The sequence below is a fragment of the Tursiops truncatus genome, chromosome 19, assembly GCF_011762595.2.
Source record: "Tursiops truncatus isolate mTurTru1 chromosome 19, mTurTru1.mat.Y, whole genome shotgun sequence".
Lineage (NCBI taxonomy): Eukaryota > Metazoa > Chordata > Mammalia > Artiodactyla > Delphinidae > Tursiops > Tursiops truncatus.
This window is the reverse complement of record NC_047052.1, coordinates 12,733,636-12,755,821: the sequence shown is the minus strand read 5'-3', so window position 1 is coordinate 12,755,821 and position 22,186 is coordinate 12,733,636. Positions and strand designations below refer to the sequence as shown.

At 45.0% G+C, this 22,186-nt stretch overlaps 1 protein-coding gene across 2 annotated transcripts in view; it reads right to left on the bottom strand.

The window, feature by feature from the left end:
* The window catches only part of FA2H (fatty acid 2-hydroxylase), a 50,932-nt gene extending 33,890 nt beyond the window's left edge, over window positions 1-17,042 (bottom strand). Inside the window, exon 1 of one of the 2 annotated variants that reach the window (XM_033844667.2) lies at window positions 16,632-17,042. In XM_033844667.2, the coding sequence (XP_033700558.1) occupies window positions 16,632-16,973 (342 nt within the window). In that variant the 5' untranslated portion in view covers window positions 16,974-17,042. The remainder of the gene's footprint in view (window positions 1-16,631) is intronic. The other variant, XM_073796812.1, reaches the window with a different exon arrangement.
* Between the last annotated feature and the right edge of the window lie 5,144 nt (window positions 17,043-22,186).

Here is a 22,186-nt window from a genome sequence, read left to right as displayed (position 1 = left end):
TCTGGACTCATATATTCAGCTACTATTTGAAATCTCTACCTGGGTGTTTCCTGGGCATCTCAAACCTGATGGGGTCCTAGTGAACTTTAATTGCCCCATCCCAAACCATGGACCCCCACCCCAGTATTCATCATTCCACAAATCAAACCACCTAATTGCTCAGGTCAAAACCTTGAGGTCACTTTCAACTCCTCTCTTCCCTCACTCCCAATGTTTAATCCCTCAGCAAGACATTTCCAATTTCTATCTACTTCTTTCTGTCCCAATGGCCTCCCAGTCCAGGCCACCTCTTTTTGTCATCTGGACAACAGGGATGGCCTCTTAGCTCTCTTCCTGTTTCCATTCTTTTTAAATTAATTAATTAGTTAATTAGTTAAGTTTTGGCTTTGTTGGGTCTTTGTTGCTGCACGTGGGCTCTCCCTAGCTGTGGCGAGCGGGGGCTACTCTCCACTGTGGCGTGTGGGCCTCTCATCGCGGTGGCCTCTGTTGTTGTGGAGCACAGGCTCTAGGTGCGCGGGCCTCAGCAGTTGTGGCACGTGGCCTCAGTAGTTGTGGCATGCAGGCTTAGTAGTTGTGGCGCATGGGCTTAGTTGCTCCGTGGCATGTGAGATCTTCCTGGACCAGGGCTTGAACCCGTGTCCCCTGCCTTGCCAGGCGGATTCTTAACCACTGTGCCACCAGGGAAGCTCCCTGTTTCCGCTCTTGCCTCCCTTCAAGCTACCATCCACATGGCAGCCAGAATCATCTAATAAACTATAGACCAACTTTGTCAGTGTTCCGCTTCAAGTCCTCCAGGCCCTTGTTCTCAGAGTAAAATCTAAGCCCCCTACAATGACCTGTGAGCCCCGCTGAGGTAGGGCTCCTGCTGACTCCCCGCTCCAGCCCACACCCACTCCCCGTCGCCCACAGCACTCCAGCAACAGCAGAGCCGCCTTTTGCATGCCTGATGTCACCAATCCTGCCAGACCCCGGGACCTTAGTGCTTGCTGTTCCTCTGCCTAGAATGCTTTTTCACCCAGTTCTTATGACAGCTCCTTTTCATCCATCATATATCAGTTCCCCACAGAAGCCTTCCCTGACCATACCCATCAGAAGCTGCAGCTGTCACTCTGTCACAGCCCCCTGATCTAAAATATATTTTCTGTCTGTCTGTCTGTCTATCTATCTAAAATATATTCTGTTACAGCTCTTGCCACCACCTGTAATTGTCCTATCTATCTCCCTCTGTCTACTGGTAGGTACCCCCCATGAGGGCAGCGAACAGTTGTCTTTTTATCCCCAGCATCAAGCTTGGTCTGGGCATGATGAGACTATATTCACTATGTTTGCAGGTGAATAGAGGAAGGAATGGTGGGGAGAAAGAGGCAGCCCTGCAAGCCCCTGGGACCACTGGGGCAGTCGCCAGCCTCTGTTTCAGAGACCAACTGTCCCTGACCAGGGCGTGTGTCCCCAGTCCAACATTGTACTTGTCCAGGTGAAGACAGAAGGACAGCAGGTTGGTGCAGACCCCACACGCCCTACCTGGGGGGAGGGGTCACTCTGAGAGACTGAATGTTACCACTCTCCAGCTCCTCCAGGGGGTAAGTGGCCTCACCCAAGAGAGTCTGAGCACATAGCAACTCAGATCTTAAAAGCATCCATCCCTCACCACCTAACAGGAACCTGCCTTTTCTTAGCAGAAGCCGGGGCTAAAGGGGCTCGTAATCATCTATCTCAGTTTAATCTACATGTTCTGTCTTACAGAGCTCACACGATGTCATTGAAGCCGCAGAAAATCCTGTAGTGATGCAAGGAATAAGGAAATCAAGGCCAAGAGAGGTTTAGTGACTCATGCGATGTCACGTAGCCAGTAAGACCCAGAGCTAGACCCAGAGCTGCAGATCCCCGGCGCCTCCTCTCTCCTGGAGGGGAGTAGGATGGGCTGCTAACTCAGCGCCCACCACACAACTGCTCTGCACTAAGCTCCACTCTGGGAGCTTGGGGACGCTGATTCTTCAGTAATTCCAAGAGATCTACCTACTGAGCCACTTTCAGTGACTCCAGCTTTTCCATCTGCATTTTCCCTCTGCCCTTAGCCTTCTGGGACAGTGGGTTGCAAACTTTATGTTGTTTCTAAGGCACACAGAGAGCTTGTTAAAAGTACAGATTTTTGGGGTCTTGCCTTCAGAGATTCTGATTTTGTAGATTTGGGGAATGGCCCAAGAATATGAAATGTATATATATACATACACACACACATATATCTATATGTGTGTGTGTGTGTGTGTGTGTGTGTGTGTATATATATATATATATATATATATATATATACATACATATATATCCTTATGGCAATTAATTCTCTAATTTAGTTTCATGTCTATTTTTTCACCCCCAGTGAAACATCAAACTTTTCATCGCGGTGGCCTCTGTTGTTGTGGAGCACAGGCTCTAGGTGCACAAGTCTTAAAATATTAGAATCTCTGTTGCTACTAGAGCCATTTTTCTGAAATATAACGCAGTTCTCCAGTGCCTATCACATTCACTTTCTTCTAGGTTATTTGAGCGGCAGAAGTTGTTTAACGATATCTGTATTGGGAGGAATATTATCTCTCTGCACCCCACCGCTGCCAAGTTCATGTCTACCCAGAACCTTGTGAATGTGACTTTATTTGGACATAGTGTCTTTGCACTGATCATGTTATCATGAGGTCATACTGAGTTAGGGTGGGCTCTGAATCCAATATGACTGGTGTCCTAGTAAGAAGAGGGGAAATTTGGAGACACAGATGCAGAGACACAGGGAAGAATGCTTTTGTGCAGATGGTTGTGGAGACTGGAGTGATGTATCCACAAGCCAAGGAACACCAAGCATTGCCAGCTCCACCAGAAGCTAGGAAAGAGGCAAGGAACAGATTTTCCCTTAGAGCCTCCAGAAGGAACCAACTTTGCCAACTCCTTGATTTCAGACTTCTAGCATCTAGAATGGTGAGAATAAATTCCTGTTATTTTAAGTGCCCACTTTGTGGTATTTTGTTACAGCTGCTCTAGGAAACTAATACAATTTCATTAGAAATGTGACGCCTTGTTACAGGTAACCATTCATGTGCTGTTACCTTGTTTTATTTTCCCACTCATCCTTTAAGAACATATTTGGGAGTGATGTCCATGATGTAACTACCCAGTATTTTTCCAGCTTTTTATTATGAAACAATTTAAACATGCAGCCAAGGTGAAAGAATCTCACTGTGAATACCTGTATCCCTACTACCTAGATCCTACCATTCACATTCTACTCTTTCTTTTTAAAAGCACTTTTGGTACATACCTTAATTAAAAAATACGTTATTGCTAAAAAATGCTAACCATCACCTGAGTCTTCAGTGAGTTATTACCTTTTTGCTGTAAGAGGGTTTGAAATATTGTAAGAATTACCAGAATGTGACACGGAGACACAAAGTGAGCAAATTCTGTTGGAAAAATGGCACCAACAGACTTGCTTGACACAGGGTTGCCACAAACCTTCAATTAAAAAAAAAAATGCAGTATCTGAGAAGTGCAACAAAGTGAAGTGCAATAAAACAAGGTCTGCCTGTTTACACTGTGTGATTCCGCTTCTGTAGTACTCTGCATGTGTCTGAAAGAGGAGGAGGATCAGAGGACAAAGAAGTACCTCACTGTGTTGTGTCACCTGTGGACAGTCCTAAGTAAAATGTTGATCCTTGCACCTCCCTACCAGCTAGTCTCACTGCCCTCCCCCCAAGGCTCTTGGAAACCCAGTCCCTACATTACAGTATGCTCCTATTACCCAAATAACACCACGCTGGGACCTCCCTGCTTCCCAGAGCCTTTCTCCAAAGCCATCTCCTCACCAAAAACCCCAAACCAGCATTCCCTCAGTGTGCTCCAATTCTGCCCAGTTCTAGCAGGAAAAAAACCTAATTTACGTGATTGACATTAAGATCTGAATGACCAGAGACAACCCTTTTAACCTGTCAGAGTTTTCATGCTTTTAATTGAGCTAAGATTTCTAATCTCTAGTTGATAGACCTTCAGACAATACTACTCAACGGTAAAATGATTGAAAAAAAAAAAAAGCAATTTTTAAAGGCTGGTGTATACCAACATCTAACGCTTGCAATCATGAGGTCATATCTTTAGAAGCAATTACTAAATATGTGTTAAATTTATTTGCCTCCTTTAAAAAAATTGGGTATAAACTTCATATAGTAAAAAATTACCAATCTTAAGTGTATTGTTTGATATGTTTTGACAATTATATGCCTCCTTGCAGCCAATGCCCACATCAAGATGTAGGACATTTCCACCGTCCCAGAAAGTCCCAGGAATCTATTTTTAGTAAGGCCTCATTTGATTTTGATGAAAGGAAGGTAGAGAGGGATAAGTATTCAGTTCCCTTGACCAGAGGGACAAGAAGTTTTAGATTTACAGGGCTTTACAAGAGAGGTGCCAGTTTCCCTGATAGGGCTCCTTCCCGGCTCTCCTAGCCTCCCCTGTTCATACACACATAGAACTTGACCTGTAGGCCCCTCCTCCAACTACAAGCTGTGGACACAAAGCAGGAAAGGTACACAGGACCCGCCCCCATGCTGAGTTCCAGCGGCAAGGCTGCCTCCAGACATTCTCTCCACACCACTCCTCATCCTTGCATTCCCTGCTGAAATCACTACCATTCCACAACCACTGCACACCCACCGTGCATCCCCCCTTCCCATGGGCTTTCGGACTGCGGCAGCAGCCTGTCTGAGCTTCCCTGAGCCACTTCCTCCCTGCTCCAGCCACACGACATCAGGGTCAGGGCGTGCTGGGCAGCCACAGCCCCTGAAAGTCAGACTTGACTGTATTTCCCCAAGGCTGGCAACATGGTCCAGAATTGATGCTCAGCTCTTGTCTCGCCCTTTGCTTTCTCTAGTGGAGCAGGTGGGAGCAGGATGGAATGGAACAGAAGGAGGAAAGGGGAAAAAAAATCTGAATGGCTAAAACCTAATAAGAAAATGAGTGATTTCATTACTATAGCATAGAGGCCAAGAATAGACCAAAATATAACTGCGAATGTTTGATGTGTGATAAAGGTTTTTGTTTTTGTTTTAAATCAGTGAGAAAAGATAGCTTATTCCATAAATCTACTGGGATAACCAGTTGGTCACTTGGAAAAATATAAACCTAAAATAATCTCTAGTTTGTTCTTTACACCAAAAAAAAAAAAAAAAAATCCAGGTAGATAAAATATTTAAGCAAAAACAAACAAACAACAACAGAATCATTAAGGATAAAAACTGTGAGAAAGATACAAAATATTTTTTGCTTGCTTTTATATATAAAATCATAAAGTAGAGGTGGTCTTTCTAAGAATGATAAGATGACAGCTTTTACTACATGGAAAGCTGAAAGGTTTATATGGAGAAAAGAAAAAAAATTAAACAAGCCAAAAGACAAATGAGAGCTGGAAGACAAGTAGTAGTATGTATGATGGAAAATAGGCTAATATTCTTTATATATAAAGAGTGATATAAATCAATAAGAAAAAGATCAACTATCCAGTACAGATGGACAAAGGACCTGAACATGCAGTTTACCAAAAAGGTGCAAATAATTTAGAAATGTATATTGAACAGGGAGCAAATTTTTTCTCCCATTGGCAAAGATTAAAAATACTGGTAGTACACAGCATTGGTGAGGGTGTGAAGGAACAGGCATTCTTGTATGCTTTTGGAGGGAGTTTTAATTGGTACAACCTTTTTAGAGGGCAGTTTGGCAATATCCATCAAAATACAAAATGGATATCATTTTGATCTAGAAATTTCACGTCTAGGACTCTATATTACAAATTTATTTGCATATGTGTGCAAAATGATTATGTAAGGATGCTTCTTGTAGCATTGATACAATAGGGAAAAACATCAATAGGGACAGCTATCAGAAAGAATGTTGACAACCTAGAAGAAATGGACAACCTTCTAGAAACATACAGCCCACCAAAACTGAATCAAGAGGAAATAGATAATTTGAAGAGACTGATCACTACACGTGAAATAGAATCTGTAATTTAAAAAACTCCCTACAAAAAAAGTCCAGGACCAGATAGCTTCACAGGAGAATTCTACCAAACAAACAAAGAAGAACTTATGCTGATTCTTCTCAAACTCTTCCAAAAGATTGAAGAGGAGGGAACACTCCCAAAGACAGTCTCTTAAGCCACCATCACACTGATACCAAAACCAGAAAAGATATCACCAAAAAAGAAGATTACAGACCAATATCTTTGATGAATATAGATGCAAAAATTCTCAACAAAATATTAGCAAACCGAATCCAACAACACATAAAAAAGATCGTACACCACGACCAAGGGGGATTCATCCCAAGTTCACAAGGATGGTTCAACATATGCAAATCAATCAATGTAATACACCACATAAACAAAAGAAAAGTCAAAAACCACATGACCATCTCAATAGATGGAGAGAAAGCATTTGACAAAATTCAACATCCATTCATGATAAAAACTCTCACCAAAGTGAGTATAGAGGGAACATAGCTCAACATAATAAAAGCCATTTATGATAAACCCACAGCCAATATAATACTCAACAGTGAAAAGCTGAAAACCTTCCCACTAAAATCTGGAACAAGACAAGGATGCCCACTCTCACCACTTCTATTTAACATAGTATTGAAAGTTCCAACCACAGCAATCAGAGAAGAAAAAGAAATAAAAGGTATCCAAATTGGAAGAGAAGAGGTAAAACTGTCATTATATGCAGATGACATGATACTATATATAGAAAACCCTAAGCACGCCACACAAAAACTACTAGATCTAACAAATGAATTCAGCAAAGTAGCAGGAAACAAGATTAATATTCAGAAATCAGTTGCATTTTTCTACGTTAACAATGAAATATCAGAAAGGGAATGTAAAAAAAAAATAACTTTTAAAATCACCCCACCCCCAAAATATACCTAGGAATAAACCTGACCAAGGAGGTGAAAGACTTATATGTTGAGAACTAAAACATTAATAAAGGAAATCAAGGGACTTCCCTGGTGGTGCAGTGGTTAAGAATCTGCCTGCCAGTGCTGGGGATATGGGTTCAATCCTGGTCCAGGAAGATCCCACATGCCACGGAGCAACTAAGCCCGTGCTCCACAATTACTGAGCCTGCGCTCTACAGCCAGTGAGCCACAACTACTGAGCCTGTGCACCTAGAGCCCGTGCTCCGCCACGAGAGAAGCCACTGCAACGAGAAGCCCGTGCACCTCAACTAAGAGTAGCCCCCACTCGACGCAACTAGAGAAAGCCTGAGCGCAGCAGTGAAGACTCAATTGAAACATAAATAAATAAATTAAATAAAGGAAATCAAAGAGGACTCAAAGAAATGGAAAGATATCCCATGCTCTTGGACTGGAAGAAAGAATGAAGAAAACTTTTATTGCTGATGTGTAAGGAAGTACAAAACATGTCATTAGGTGAAAAAAGCTGCAAGTTGCCAAGCAGCCTGTACCATACAACTCCTTTATGTGGGAAATAGATAGAATAATATATGTGTTTCTCTGAGGCCACATAAGAAATTGTTGGTAGTGTTTACACAGGGACTAGGTTGGGAGGGGCACTCAACATTTTTTTTTGCACATTACTTTTTTTTTTTTTTTTTTTTTTTTTTGCTGTACGCGGGCCTCTCACTGTTGTGGCCTCTCCCGTTGTGGAGCACAGGCTCCAGATGCGCAGGCTCAGCGGCCATGGCTCACAGGCCCAGCCTCTCCGCGGCATGTGGGATCTTCCCGGACCGGGGCACAAACCCGTGTCCCCTGCATCGGCAGGCGGACTCTCAACCACTGCGCCACCAGGGAAGCCCTGCACATTACTTTTAATGATTTAAATTTCTGTATGAACTATGTTCATGGGTAATTATCACAATAGAGAAAAGGAGGGACAAAGTGATGGCTGGGGTTACTACCATCTGACAGTATACAACATAACAAAATGCAAACTGACTGCAAAGTGGAAATTCAAAATCAATGCAAAAACTTAGAAAAATTTCATGAAGTCAATGAAAGTGAGAGAAAATTGTTTTAGTTACAGTTCCACTGCCAAATAAGGATCTGGCAAAGTCAGGCTGTTTAACACTAAAATACAGGCAATCAACAAAGGGTGAGGCCCTTCAAAAGAGGAGGACTTGTTTATTAAAGGATCAAAAGAGATCCTTAGCCCTTAAATACTCTTGCTAAAATGACCTTTTTTGAAAAATTTTAAAATTTTGGCTGCATTGGGTCTTCGTTGCTGCACGCGGACTTTCTCTTGTTGCGGTGTGCGGGCTTCGCATTGCGGTGGCTTCTCTTGTTGCAGAGCATGGGCTCTAGGCACGTGGGCTGCAGTAGTTGTGGCTCACGAGCTTAGCTGCTCCGCTGCATGTGGGATCTTCCCAGAGCAGGGATCAATTCCCTGTGCCCTGCATTGGCAGGTGGATTCTTAACCACTGCAGCACCAGGGAAGTCTCTAAAATGACCTTTATGATCACACAGTGAACAGCCAATGCAAAGTTTAGAATGTCACAATGTACTTTCATACGTTTTTGTCAGAAAAACCACACATGCGCAAAACAACACTACTTGATTCATTATATGCTCAATTTAAGAATCAGCACCCAAGTGCAATCTGAATTTTGCTGTCAGATTTTTTTTTTTTTTTTGGCTCTGCCACAGGGCTTGCAGGATCTTAGTTGCCCAACCAGGGATCAAACCCGTGTCCCTTGCAGTGCAAGCACAGAATCCTAACCACTGGACTGCCAGGGAATTCCCTTGCTGTCAGATTAAAATAAACTAAAGCAAACAACAAAAAAAACTTTTCAGTTTCATTTTTAAAGAGTATCATTTTCCTTCTCTCAACCACTTGGCTCATTTTCTATGAAGTTTCGGTCTTCATTTAAAGTAGATTCACTTTAAGTGACCTTTAATCCTAGGAGTCAAGGACTTTCCTACTCAGGTTCAAGAACAACTGAGTTTTTTTATGGCACCCTGTCTCCAACCTGCATAATCTTTTACACCTGGCACTCCAAAGGGTCTTGCCCAGGACATGGGGAAGCAACAACTAAATCGGGTTGGTCTGTCCTGGTGCCTAACTTGGGATCATGGAAGCTGTATTTATTCAGCTAAATGTAACTTCTTATTCCTCCATGGCAGCCAGTCTCAAAGTGTGGGCCTTAACTTGATTTAAAAATGTGAGATCCTGTGATAATAAATGGAAAAAAATAAAAATAAAAAAATAAAAATGTGAGGTCTTTCTTTGATCTTTGTGGGTAAGTGATGCTTGTTTCATAGACATTCATTATTACATAAGACTAGGAGCTATTTATTAGCAACTAAGTGGGTTATTATGGACTATTAACATTTGGGATTTATAAAACAAAGCTAGCCATTACTAGAGATCCCTAAAATCTCCAATTCCATTTTCCAGTGGGAAAGGTAAGCATCACGCAATGCTAAGCAATGTTAAAAAGGTTCTGCTGGGCATAGAAGAATGTACAGAACTAGAACTCTACTCTCTTTAAATTCTATTTGTTTTAAAGGAGAAACTATGACTAATTCACTTAGGTAATTATCAACCACGTTTGTTGTAGTTTACGTGGTTCACTCTAAGTGTGTAGTCACATGTACTTCCATCAAAGGAATTTTTGGCTACTAGCTTTCCTCTAACAGGACCTTAAGACATTCTGTATGCATCGTAGTTCAACACATCCCCTCAAATTTGCTTATCTGGTACTGCTATTTTAACACCTTGCAATATAAATACTATCGAAGTCAGAAAACAAAGCATTTGAATAATTATGTTTTAGGGCAATGCTTCACAACAACAAATCCTGAGTATGAGGTTTCTATTTCTCAGTGATAACTTTACAGCTGTTGGTAGCATCAATTTTTTTGTTCCCCAGTCTTGTTACTATGACTGAGTTTGTTTTCCATCAGAGGGCAAGAGCAGGTGGGGAAACGGTCGTTAGAATCTTCTGCCCATCTTAGATGAGCAGCAATTAGAGAAGACTGAGAATCACCATTCGGAGATGACACGCTTTAGAGAATTTTGCATGAAAAGACACAGGAAAGAGTAAACAGAACTGGAAACCCAGGAACCTGGGTCCTGCCTATGCACATCATCCAGACACTTATAGACACATGGGGACGGGTCACAGCCCTGAGAGCAACGAGGGCTCTCAATTGGCATTTTCTATGGTTAATTTCACTTCTAACCTTGCAGGGATGAACTTCAGTAGCCTGGTATGGAAGACGTTTTGCCAACTCTTTCTGGCGGCAAAACACTGAGGGCAAGGGTAGAAATGAGTGACTCACTTGATAGTCCTCCATCCTTTCCATCAACTCCCAACCCTTTTAGCTAACAAAAAAGAAACCGGAAAGAGGTTTGTTTCTGTTTTTTTTTTTTTTTTAACATCTTACTACTTGAAGTATCTTGTGTGCGCTAATATCACCACTTTCCTTTTCAATCTGGTACACATATCAGTTTTCCAAGCAGTTCATTCATTCATTTATTCAGACATTTGTTACTTCCTGTTGGCAGGCACCAGTGTGCTACTGTCTCCTAGGGAAACCCAGATGAATCAGGCAATTCCAGTCTTCGGAGAGTTTACAGTTTAGTAGAGAAGATAAGACACATAGTGAAAACACAGTGAATAAGGAAGAACATTTTGAATGCTGTAATGTAGGGAGAGGCCAAGTGCTATGAGAGTTTCGGAGAAGGAAAAACCCAGTTCTAGATGGGGAGATAAGGAGAATCTCTGTGGAAGAAATAGAGTTTGAGATGGACTTAAAGGATGTGGCAATCGGGAGCCACTGAAGATTTAGGAATCCCGCTGTAACAAAACCACATGCTCTTTGGAAAGCTTCACAAGGCAATGGGCTGAAGGAAGTGTTGGCAAGGAGAGACCTGCCCAGGAGACTGCTGCAATAATGAGTATAACGCAGCTCTGGCCAAGGTAGGGTAGTAGTGGGTAGGCGTCCTGGAAGGAGGACTAAGGAGACTCATGAGGCTCGGCATGGGGTCTGTCCCAGCCTCTGGCTCTGGTTTTTTCCAATTATCCCCCATTTTCCCCTCTACAGCCTCTGGATTCTCTAGGACACAGCAAGGAATGGAGACAGTTGAAAAACACAGATCATCTCCCAGACGTAGTAGTGGGTGAAAGAAGCTGTACAGCAGAGCACACACTGTGTGACTTTTCTGGAAAATGTAAAGCAAGAGAAACTAGCAGTGGAGACTGAGCCGTAATGACCAGGGGTATAAGGGGTGAAGTAGGCGGGATAATGCACCCCCCCTTCAAAAATCTACGTCCCAATACCTGGAACCCGTGACTATGTTACTTTACATGGCACAGAGGACTTTGCAGGTGTGATTAAAGATTTTGTGATGAGGAGATGATCCTGGATATCTGGTGTGGGGGTGGGGGCGGGGGGGATGGGAGCACAGTGTAATCACAGAGTTCCTTATAAGTGAAAGATGGAGGCAGGAGAATCAGAGTCTGAGAACGAGAAGGGACAGGAGAACAGAGGTCAGAGCAATGTGACTGCTGGCTGGGGGCCAGGAGCCAGGGAACACAGGCAGCCTCTAAAAGCTGGAAAAAGGGAGGAAACGTTCTCCGCTAGAGCCTCCAGAAGGAGGGTGCCCTGCCAATTCATTTCTGACTTCTGACGCTCCAGAAACACAAGAGAATAGATGTGTGTTGCTTTAAGTCACTGAGTTTGTGGTAATTTGTTACAGCAGCAATAGAAAACCAAAGGGGTGAGGTATCCAGAAACCAGCTGAGGACAGTGTGTCAAGCAGCGGGGAGCGATCGCCATGTCGAGAGTTGCTGCCAGGCCAGGTGAGAAGTGACCACCAGGGTTAGCCAGGTGAAGGTCCCGATGGCCCTGGCAAGGGTACTTTCAGTGCCGTGGTGGGTTTCCGAGAGAACAGGGCGCTTATTTCCTGTCTGTCTAAATGAATGAGGACGACATATGGACCAACAGTGAGTTGTGGGTCTTAAGATAAATAAATAAATAAATAAGGAAAGGGAAGATGATGGATGCTGCTCAGGCGTCAATTTGGGTTCTTCGCTGGGAATGTTTCCAGAAATGATTACCCTCGGGTGTTGCTGAGATTCCTGTCTATTTCTTTTTATTTCCCCCATAGAGTCCTAATTTCCAACCTTCGCCCTAATTTGGGTCTCGAAGCCCCTTCTATCACTGAATTCTGAGGTGACGCCAGGGGGCACTCTTGGAGCCTGTGTTTACCCTGTGTCACATGGAACCACAGTGACTTGTGTCCCTGGCTCTCTCCCAGCTTGCGCTAGCTTCATCCTCCAGGTAAGGCTCACCTGGCACCACAGCAGGCCAGGGCTCACAAGTCCCTGGCAGGTAGCAAAGGACGGTGGCTGCTGACTGGCCAGGCAGGCCCACTTAGGAAGCCTTGTTGTGGGCTAAGCAGACCTCTACCCCCTTCGGTTAGCAGATTTCTCACATCCACTCCGCTCTGCAGGCAGGGGGAGTTTAAAAGTTTCCCAATCATCAGCTTTTATCTGAATTCTCAGCTGAGACCGGCATTCCAAGCTGGGCTGTGCTCGAGCTGTTCCGGAGCCCCGGGTGGGGTGGGGATCCTGAGTCTTCCTGCACTTAGATCTCCTCCCTATGGCCCATCCCCATTTAGTTACTCAAGCTCCAAAGTTCTGAACGGCTGGACCCCCAAAGCCTGGTAGAACCACATGTGGCAGAATCTGGGGACTTCTCAGCCACTCAGAGACAAATACACCTTGTGGGATTAGGAAGCAACACACATTCAGACATTAGGGTTAACCCAACAGCAGGGGCTGGGGAGTCAGGGCTTGCCTTCCTCTAGGGTCTCCCCAAACAGAGGGCTTTTCTCCAGGGGCATGGTCAGATGTCTGCCCACAGGAGGCCCCCTCAAGGTCTGGGTGTGTAAGACGGGGGGAGTATGATCTGCCTTTTCAGTTCTATTCCTCTTGGTGGCAGGTCTGGAGTGAGGGAAGGATTCTGGTTGTACTGTGATGAAAGCTGCAGCTCTGTCACCAGAAAAATGCACAACCATGCATGTTTTACACACAATTTCATCTCTTCCATCAACCCCAGAAAATGGTCCATAGAGCTCCAGGGTTAAGAAGCTCTGCTCCTTGTGTCTTCCAAAGTGTGACACTTACTCCACTGATGGTGATCAGGATTTTAGGGGATAGGAGGATGAGCACTATTTTAATAGCTCTATTTTTAAAGTGCATCTAAACCCTGATTTCACTGGTAATATTGCCTAGGGGGAGTAAACGGTAAAATAAAAAGTGAGTCTACTTAAAAATAAATATTAAATAGTTCAAGTCATATGCCAATTTGGAAAAAAACTGGAACAGTGATTCGTGGATAACAAGTCTGGGAAACAATATCTATGGTCTTGGGAGGTTTGGACCCAAAGTTATTTTCTTTCCTATTTCTTTAAAAAAATTGCTGGTTGGGCTTCCCTGGTGGCGCAGTGGTTGAGAGTCTGCCTGCCAATGCAGGGGACACGGGTTCGTGCCCTGGTCCGGGAAGATCCCACATGCCGCGGAGCGGCTGGGCCCGTGAGCCATGGCCGCTGAGCCTGCGCGTCCGGAGGCTGTGCTCCGCAACGGGAGAGGCCACAGCAGTGAGAGGCCCGCGTACCACACACACATACAAAAATTGCTGGTTGCAGCTCACTCAATGGATTTCATGCCCCACTAACAACATGAGCCACTCTTATCTAAGCTTGGAGTGAGGAGCCCTGAGCGCCCAATCGAGGAGAGGGCCTGGCTTCCCTGCTCAGCCATCTCCGATTCACTTCCTCAAGTCCAGGGCTACAAAAGATCTTGTCTCATCCCCACGGTATGTTGGCTCAAACAAGTTTGACTTGTTTCATGTGTGTGTGCTTCCCTGTGAGTGTGAATGTGTGGGTAAGTGTGTATACAGAGGGGGTGTGGCAAAGTGGGGGAAAGGGGAAACCAGTGGGGCTGAGCCTTGTCCCTGGAATTTCATGGCAGAGCTCCAGCAGGCTCCCTGCTGAGGACTACACTTGGGAAGAAGGACTTCAAGGAGGGGCACCATTCAGAAATGAGCTCCAAACAACAGAGCTGGTTCATGACACTCCCCTTCCCCATCAACGCCCCTTCTGGTCTTCACACTACAGGAGCTGGGTTCTAGCCTCAACAGGTGTCAGCATCCCTGGTCCAGCAGGAGGAGATGGGAGAGGTGGAGAAGGCAGCATGGGGGTTGCCAGAAGGGTTTAACCAGAGAGAAGAACAGATATGTCTTCTCTCCATTCAGCCCTTATGAAGATGGTTTCTCTCTGAAAAGATATCTTCTCCAGATTTCTCCTCTGAATACCTCTCTTCCCCAATAGAAAGACAACCCTACACTAGTTTCCAGAATAGTAGACAGAAGCTGACGAGCAACTGGAGTATTGGGTGACTACAGCCGTTGGTCAAGTTTGGGCCATGGGTTTGTAAATGTGGTGTTAATTTTTAGTTTTCTTCCCACATCCTCAGGTGGGGGCCCAGATATAAGGATGCCTGAAACATGGCTACACTGGGACTCTTGGGGTAACAGGTGAGCGCAGGGGTGAGAAACAAATTTAGACTCAGTACTCTCTGAAGGTCAGGTAAAGCAAAGCAAAACAAAGCCAAATCAAACCATAGTGCTGGGTAGCTAGCAGAGCTAGGAGGTAAAGCCATCTAGGGCATCTAGCCAGGAGAGGTGCTCTAGATGGTGCTGAGAGGAGAGGCCACACCCTAAGGCTCCTGTTTATAGGACACAGTTACAATGTAGGATGGCTTCCATGAGCCATCACGAGCCTGGAAGTCTCTAGTATTCCGGCTCCCACCTCTCATTTCCTGCACTCAGCTTCAGTTATATCTATGGCTAAACCTTCTGCCCCTTCAGCATGACCTGACACCTAACATCAGCTTCCAAGATTAAACTGGGCCCCCGCTGCAGAATGCTGAGTCCTACCATTTTACATATGAAGTATCCCAAATTCAACCTTCCCTTTCCCTTGGTCATCGTCACCGTTACCTCTCACTTGGGCTATAGGGTAGCCTCCCGCCTGGTCTCCTCACACCCACATGGGCTCCTTCCACCCCTTCTTGGCATCGCAGCCAGGATGCTCTTCCAAAGATGCAGATCTGACCATGCCACACCCCTGCTTGAATCCATTACCTGGCTTCCCATTGTTCTTAGAATCAAGTCCCAAAACCTGACCACAGCGGCCTTGGCTGATCTCCGGCCTCCTTCCACTCCCTCTCCTTGCCCAACAGCCTCTGGTCACATTGGTTTTATTTCTGTCCCTTGACTCTGCCAAGCCCTTACCCTTCAGAGCCTTCACACATTCTTTTCCCTCTGTCTGGAAGGTTCTTCTCACCACACTTCACCTGGCTTAAGCCCTATCCATTGATTAGCTCCCAGGGTAAATATCACTTTCTTCAGAAAGCTCTCCCTGATTCATACTCTGATAGCACCAGGTAATTGAAGAATTATTGTAGGATTAGTATGTTACCTCATTAGCCTGTTAGGTCCATGAAGACAGTATTGCTTTTGTCCATTGATACCTCCTCAGTGCCTAGCTCAGTACTGCCAATCACTAAGGGACCAAGTGAGTGAGTGAATAAATGATTAAAGAATTAGGCGAGATGGCCTAGTGAAAAGCCACCTGGAACAGTGAGAGACAAGTCCTTTCATCCAAAGATCTAAAAGCACTTGCTGGGGCCATCTTGAATGCAAGAGCTAGAAGCAGGGAACAACTGTTGGTTTATGTCCAAGCATGATGGCCTCGCTGTCACCAGTCCTACAGCTGGGCCTGGGGAAGTCCTGAAGAGTCGGTTTTCCTCTGGCACAAGCCTACCTGGAACCCAACGGATAGGATCATCTCCCAGGCCCAAGGATCCTTGGGATGGAGAGAGCATTGATTTTGGAATCAGACACACCTGACTTTTCCACTAACTAGCTCAAATTACCTCAAATTCCAAATTGACCTCAAATTACAGTGCCTCCTTGATCCTCAGTTTCCACATCCTAAAATAGGGATAACAAAAGCCACCCCAGGATCACTCAGAGGTTTAAATACAATCACGAGCCTGTGGTGCACAGCAGCAGGCAGCCCAGAGTGCTACTCCCTTCTCCCCAGCAAAACTGGCTTACCCCTGTCACGTCTCTCTGCTGGACACCCAAGCCAGCATGCAAGACAAGGAATAAAGGGAGGTCTGAGGGGTGGAAGGACATAGGCCACCCAAGACACTGCGCCAGCCTCTCCACGCAACCAGAGAAGCCGCTGTGCAAGACTAGGGTGGCCCCAGGAAATCCAAACTAGCTGAGAAGGGTGACTGGCACCTTATGAGATGGGAGAAGTAGCAGATAGAGGAGGGACAGGGGAAATGCTGGAGAGGAAGGGCAAACTCCTGGTTGGGGCGGGGGTGGTGGTAGGCAGGGACCTGTTACCTGGAGAGAAGAGAGGTGAGGGCGGAGGCTGTCACCTTGGGTCCTCCTAGAGGGCAGGTGAACGCGGCCTGCCGGGGAGTGGCGAGTTGGGGCGGGGAGGGTGGGGGGAATAGAGGGTGTGTGACACCCGGGCCCGGCTGTACCTGAGGGTCTCCTTGCAGGTCTCCCACGTAGTACTGCTCGAGCCAGCGGCGCGCGTTGTCCGAGTGCCGGTGTGGTGGCCCATCCAGGTCGGCGCTAACATCCTGACCAGCCCGTGACCGCAGCAGCTGCTCGCCCCCTGGGTGGTGCCGCACGAAGCCGGTGAGGTCGTAGAGGCGGACCCCGCAGCGGACCCAGCAGGCGCCGGCCGCCAGGCGCCGCTGGACCTCGGCGGGGGAGAAGGAGGCGGCGGGGGGCGGAGCGGGGGCCATGGCGGGAGACGGGAGCTCGCAGCTCGAAGCCTGCGTGTCTACTCCGCGACCGCCCTGCTCGCCTCTTAACATCCCCTGAGCCGCTGCCGCCTTGACTGGTCAGCCGTCGCCGCACCTGCTCATTTGCATGCCGCGCTCCCATTGGCCGCTCCTAAGGACGCTGCCTGTGTCCGGAGGGGCTCCTTCCCCATTGGCCGGCAGGACGCCCAGCCGACCCGAGCGGGCCGGGCCACGGGATGCCCGCCCTCCGTCAGGTGGTTCTGGGCAGGTAGAGGAAGCGCCAGCCAAGTGTGTCTCATTGCAAGAGAGCAAAGGCGGCGGGAGGATGCAGGTGGAGCAAGTCTTCTTGTTGCCGGCGGCTGTGTGGACGGACATCCTCAATAGCCTGTTCGCCACCGGAATAACTCTTCTGCTGCTGCCTTATAGGAGAAACTTGCAGTTTTCCTTCCTCAGGCTGCAGGAGTGGGTGAAGAGTGGGGGAGGCAGCGTGAGAACTAGAGTAAGGCAAGGGAGACACTGGCCTCTGGCGCCCCCAAACTCAGTAATCACGATATACAATATTTTAATGTAATATTTTTTAAAAAATCATGTCGTGTACAGAACAATGTGAATGTGCTTAATGCCACTGAACTGTAAAGTTTAAAATGGTTAAAATGGTACATTTTATATTATGTATATTTTACCACAATAAAAAATATATATATAACAAAGAATTTAAAAAAATAGGAATATTGGCAAACCACAGGCAGTGGCGCTGGCCACCTGATTTTGTATATAAAGTTTTAGTGGAACCAGGACTACTGAGAGGAGTGAGGCAGGTTGGTGAAAGTGAAGGGTTGGATCTCGTCTTTAACACTGTAAGTTCTGGTATTTTGTTCATCATGGATTTTTTTGTTTGCATTAGTTTTGAATTTTTAAAATGCTGCATTAAAATACTTATTGTTTTTGTTTTTGTTTTCGGCTGCGCCATGCGGCAAAAAGAATCTTAGTTCCGGGAGGAGGAATCAAACCCCTGCCCCCTGCAGTGGAAGCTCGGAGTCCTAACCACTGGACTGCCAGGGAATTCCCTAAAGTATTCTTTATCTTGATTACTGAGTTTTTTTGGCACACCCTTAACTTTTGCCTGCAGAATGGCTGCCTCAGTTGCCTCACTCTAGTCTCAACTTCTGGGGAGGATCCTGAGGGATGAACAGAGAATCCTGCTGCCATTATAGGAGGGGAAATAGGGACCTAAAGAAGTGAAGCCTGGTAGTCATGTTGGATGGAAGGGAAGAGCAAGTGCGCTCAATCCAGTTTTGTTTATAACAGGGGAGAACTGCACACAACTTTAACTGCCCAGCAATTGGGGATCTCACCTGAACTCATGATTTGTAATAAAAGGATCCTGGTACTGAGGTTGCCCCATTCAACTGGCCTTGGTCTCTCTCAGCAAAAGGTATTTTCAGGGTCACCCCTGTTTATGCTCTTCTGGGGTTGGGCCTCTATGCTGGGCCAGCGCTGTGGGGGAAAGCCTAGCTCAGATGCCCTAGGGGCCACCCCAACTACAGACACGTCCAAGGCCAGGAGAGTTGTTCCTTCCTTCTCTCCTTCCCAAGACTTTCCTGGCTCACCCTCAGGGAGTAGGCAAGAGTTTGGCTGAGTATACGGGTCGGCTGTGGAAATGCTGTCCAACAGGCCTGGAGGGAGGCCTTAGGTCACTAACTTTGCTTTTCTCAAGCAGTGAATACATAGTCACTCTCACTCCACTTCCACACCTACTCTGTTCTAAATACCTTGCATGTGCAAAAGCATTCAAACACTCCTGGGTGTCCTCAGGTACTTCCTGATGACAATATCTGTAGGCCACCCACATTTGGATTTTTCACCGTTGCCTTAAACTCGTATTGTCTGAAGTTAAACAAGCAATTTAATTTTTTTTTTTTTTTTTTGCTGTACGCGGGCCTCTCACTGTTGTGGCCTCTCCCGTTGCGGAGCACAGGCTCTGGACGCGCAGGCTCAGCGGCCATGGCTCACGGGCCCAGCCGCTCCTCGGCATGCAGGATCCTCCCGGACCGGGGCACAAACCCGTGTCCCCTGCATCGGCAGACGGACTCTCAACCACTGCACCACCAGGGAAGCCCCTAAACAAGCAATTTAGTCATCTATTCAGAATTGTAACATTTCTTACCATAGTAATTCCACTTATAGAAATTTGACCTTTCAGATTACTGTATAAAGATGTGTAGGGAGGAAAAATAATTTTCCTTCTACCCTTCTAGGTTCTTGGCTGAGACACTCCCTGAAATAAAAGATTAATAGGAGAACAACAAACTTAATTTCATATGTAAGGGGACCCCAAAGGTATGAGACCCAAAGAAGTGACCAGGGCAGGCAGCTTTTATACCTTTTGGACAAAGAAACAATAAATTTGTGAAGAATTGACAAGACAAAGGAGTTTGGGCTTGGAGTAGTACATTAGTAAAGAAGTAACAAGATTTTTTTTATACAGACATCTCAGCTCTGACCTCCCTATCTTTAGTGATAAGAATGCCCTCTACCCTTCTGGTACATGCAAGGTATCTTTCACATGGAAGACTTATTTCCTGCTTTTAGGGGGGACAAAGCAGGGTCAGAGTGTCCTTCTTGTACCAGCTGTTTCTTAAGTAAATTTAATTCAAAATAATCAAGAAGCCAAAATGGCATATTTTGGAGTGGCCTGCCCTGAACCCCATCAGATGTATGCATAATAATATTAATTGCGGGGACACCCCTGGCAGTCCAGTGGTTAAGACTCTGCCCTTCTGCAGGGGGTGCAGGTTCGATCTCTGGTTAGGGAACTAAGATCCCACATGCCGTGTGGTGTGGCCAAAAAAATAATTAATTAATTGCGACATTGCTTATAGACTAGAAACAACCCAAATATTCATCACTAAGGAGGACTGATTAAATAAATGATGGTGTATTCAGTGGAATACTATGTAACCGTTAGAAAGAATGAGGTAGATCTATGTGTACCGATAGGGAACAATCTCTATGATACTGTAAGTGGAAAACAAGAAGAACAGTGTGTATGGTATGCTAATAACTGCTATTTTAAGTTCTTTAATTTTTAAAGTGCTTTAAATGCAAACAAAAGAGTATGTATACGTTCTAAAGCAAAAATAGTATAATTAATTCACTGAATTTCCCTCCCAAACCAAGAGCTAGGACATTACAAAAATTGCACCTACTCCTACACTCCAAAACTTCCATCTTTCTGCCTCTTCCCAAGAGGTAATCACTGTCCTGACTTTTGTTAATGTCCATGAATCATTTTGTTAATGTCCATGAAAATTTTTTTATATTTTTATCACATCTATATGTATGCTTATACAATACATTGTTTAGATTACCTTGTTTCTGAATTTTATGAAAATCGCATGACACTGTATTTTGATTTATGTACCTTTCATATTTTACTCAGTATTTCTTTAGGGTTCATCCATGTTCTTGAGGGTCACTGTAGGTCATCAATTTTCACTGCAGTGTCATATTCCACAATACAAATTTATTTACCCATTTTCCTTTACTTGAAGATACAAATTTGAGGGTTTTTTTTCTATTATAAGCATTCTTGTACATATAGGTACTTCAACTATACTTCAATAAAAATGTTCTATTTCAAATAATAAAACTCAGAATACTCAGAATGTATTTTTTAATTAATTAATTTATGGCTGCGTTGGGTCTTCGTTGCTGTGCATGGGCTTTCTCTAGTTGTGGCGAGTGAGGGCTACTCTTCGTTGTGGAGCACGGGCTCTAGGCACGCGGGCTTCAGTAGTTGTGGCACTTGGGCTCAGCAGTTGTGGCTCACAGGCTCTAGAGTGCAGGCTCAGTAGTTGTGGTGCACGGGCTTAGTTGCTCCGCAGCATGTGGGATCTTCCTGGACCAGGGATCAAACCTGTGTCACTTGCATTGGCAGGCGGATTCTTAACCACTGCACCACTGTATTTGTTTTTTTCATTTTAACATCTTTATTGGAGTATAATTACTTTACAATGGTATGTTAGTTTCAGCTTCACAACAAAATGAATCAGTTATATATATACATATGTTCCCATATCTCTTCCCGCTTGCGTCTCCCTCCCTCCCACCCCTCCAGGCGGTCACAAAGCACCAAGCTGATCTCCCTGTGCTATGCGGCTGCTTCCCACTAGCTATCTACCTTACGTTTGGTAGTGTATATATGTCCATGCCTCTCTCTCGCTTTGTCACCGTTTACCCTTCCCCCTCCCCATAGCCTCAAGTCCATTCTCTAGTAAGTCTGTGTCTTTATTCCTGTTTCACCCCTAGGTTTTTCATGACATTTTTTCCTTAAATTCCATATATATGTGTTAGCATACAGTATTTGTCTCTCTCTTTCTGACTTACTTCACTCTGTATGACAGACTCTAGGTCTATCTACCTCATTACAAATAGCTCAATTTCGTTTCTTTTTATGGCTGAGTAATATTCCATTGTATATATGTGCCACATCTTCTTTATCCATTCATCCAATGATGGACACTTAGGTTCTTTCCATCTCTGGGCTACTGTAAATAGAGCTGCAATGAACATTTTGGTACGTGACTCTTTTTGAATTTTGGTTTTCTCAGGGTATATGCCCAGTGTTGGGATTGCTCGGTCATATGGTAGTTCTATTTGTAGGTTTTTAAGGAACCTCTATACTGTTCTCCATAGTGGCTGTATCAATTTACATTCCCACCAACAGTGTAAGAGGGTTCCCTTTTCTCCACACCCTCTCCAGCATTTATTGTTTCTAGATTTTTTGATGATGGCCATTCTGACTGGTGTGAGATGATATCTCATTGTAGTTTTGATTTGCATTTCTCTAATGATTAGTGATGTTGAGCCTTCTTTCATGTGTTTGTTGGCAATCTGTATATCTTCTTTGGAGAAATGTCTATTTAGGTCTTCTGCCCATTTTTGGATTGGGTTGTTTGTTTTTTTGTTATTAAGCTGCATGAGCTGCTTATAAATTTTGGAGATTAATCCTTTGTCAGTTGCTTCATTTGCAAATATTTTCTCCCATTCTGAGGGTTGTCTTTTGGTCTTCTTTATGGTTTCCTTTGCTGCGCAAAAGCTTTTAAGTTTCATTAGGTCCCATTTGTTTACTTTTGTTTTTATTTCCATTTCTCTAGGAGGTGGGTCAAAAAGGACCTTGCTGTGATTTATGTCATAGAGTGTCCTGCCTATGTTTTCCTCTAAGAGTTTGATAGTTTCTGGCCTTACATTTAGGTCTTTAATCCATTTTGAGCTTATTTTTG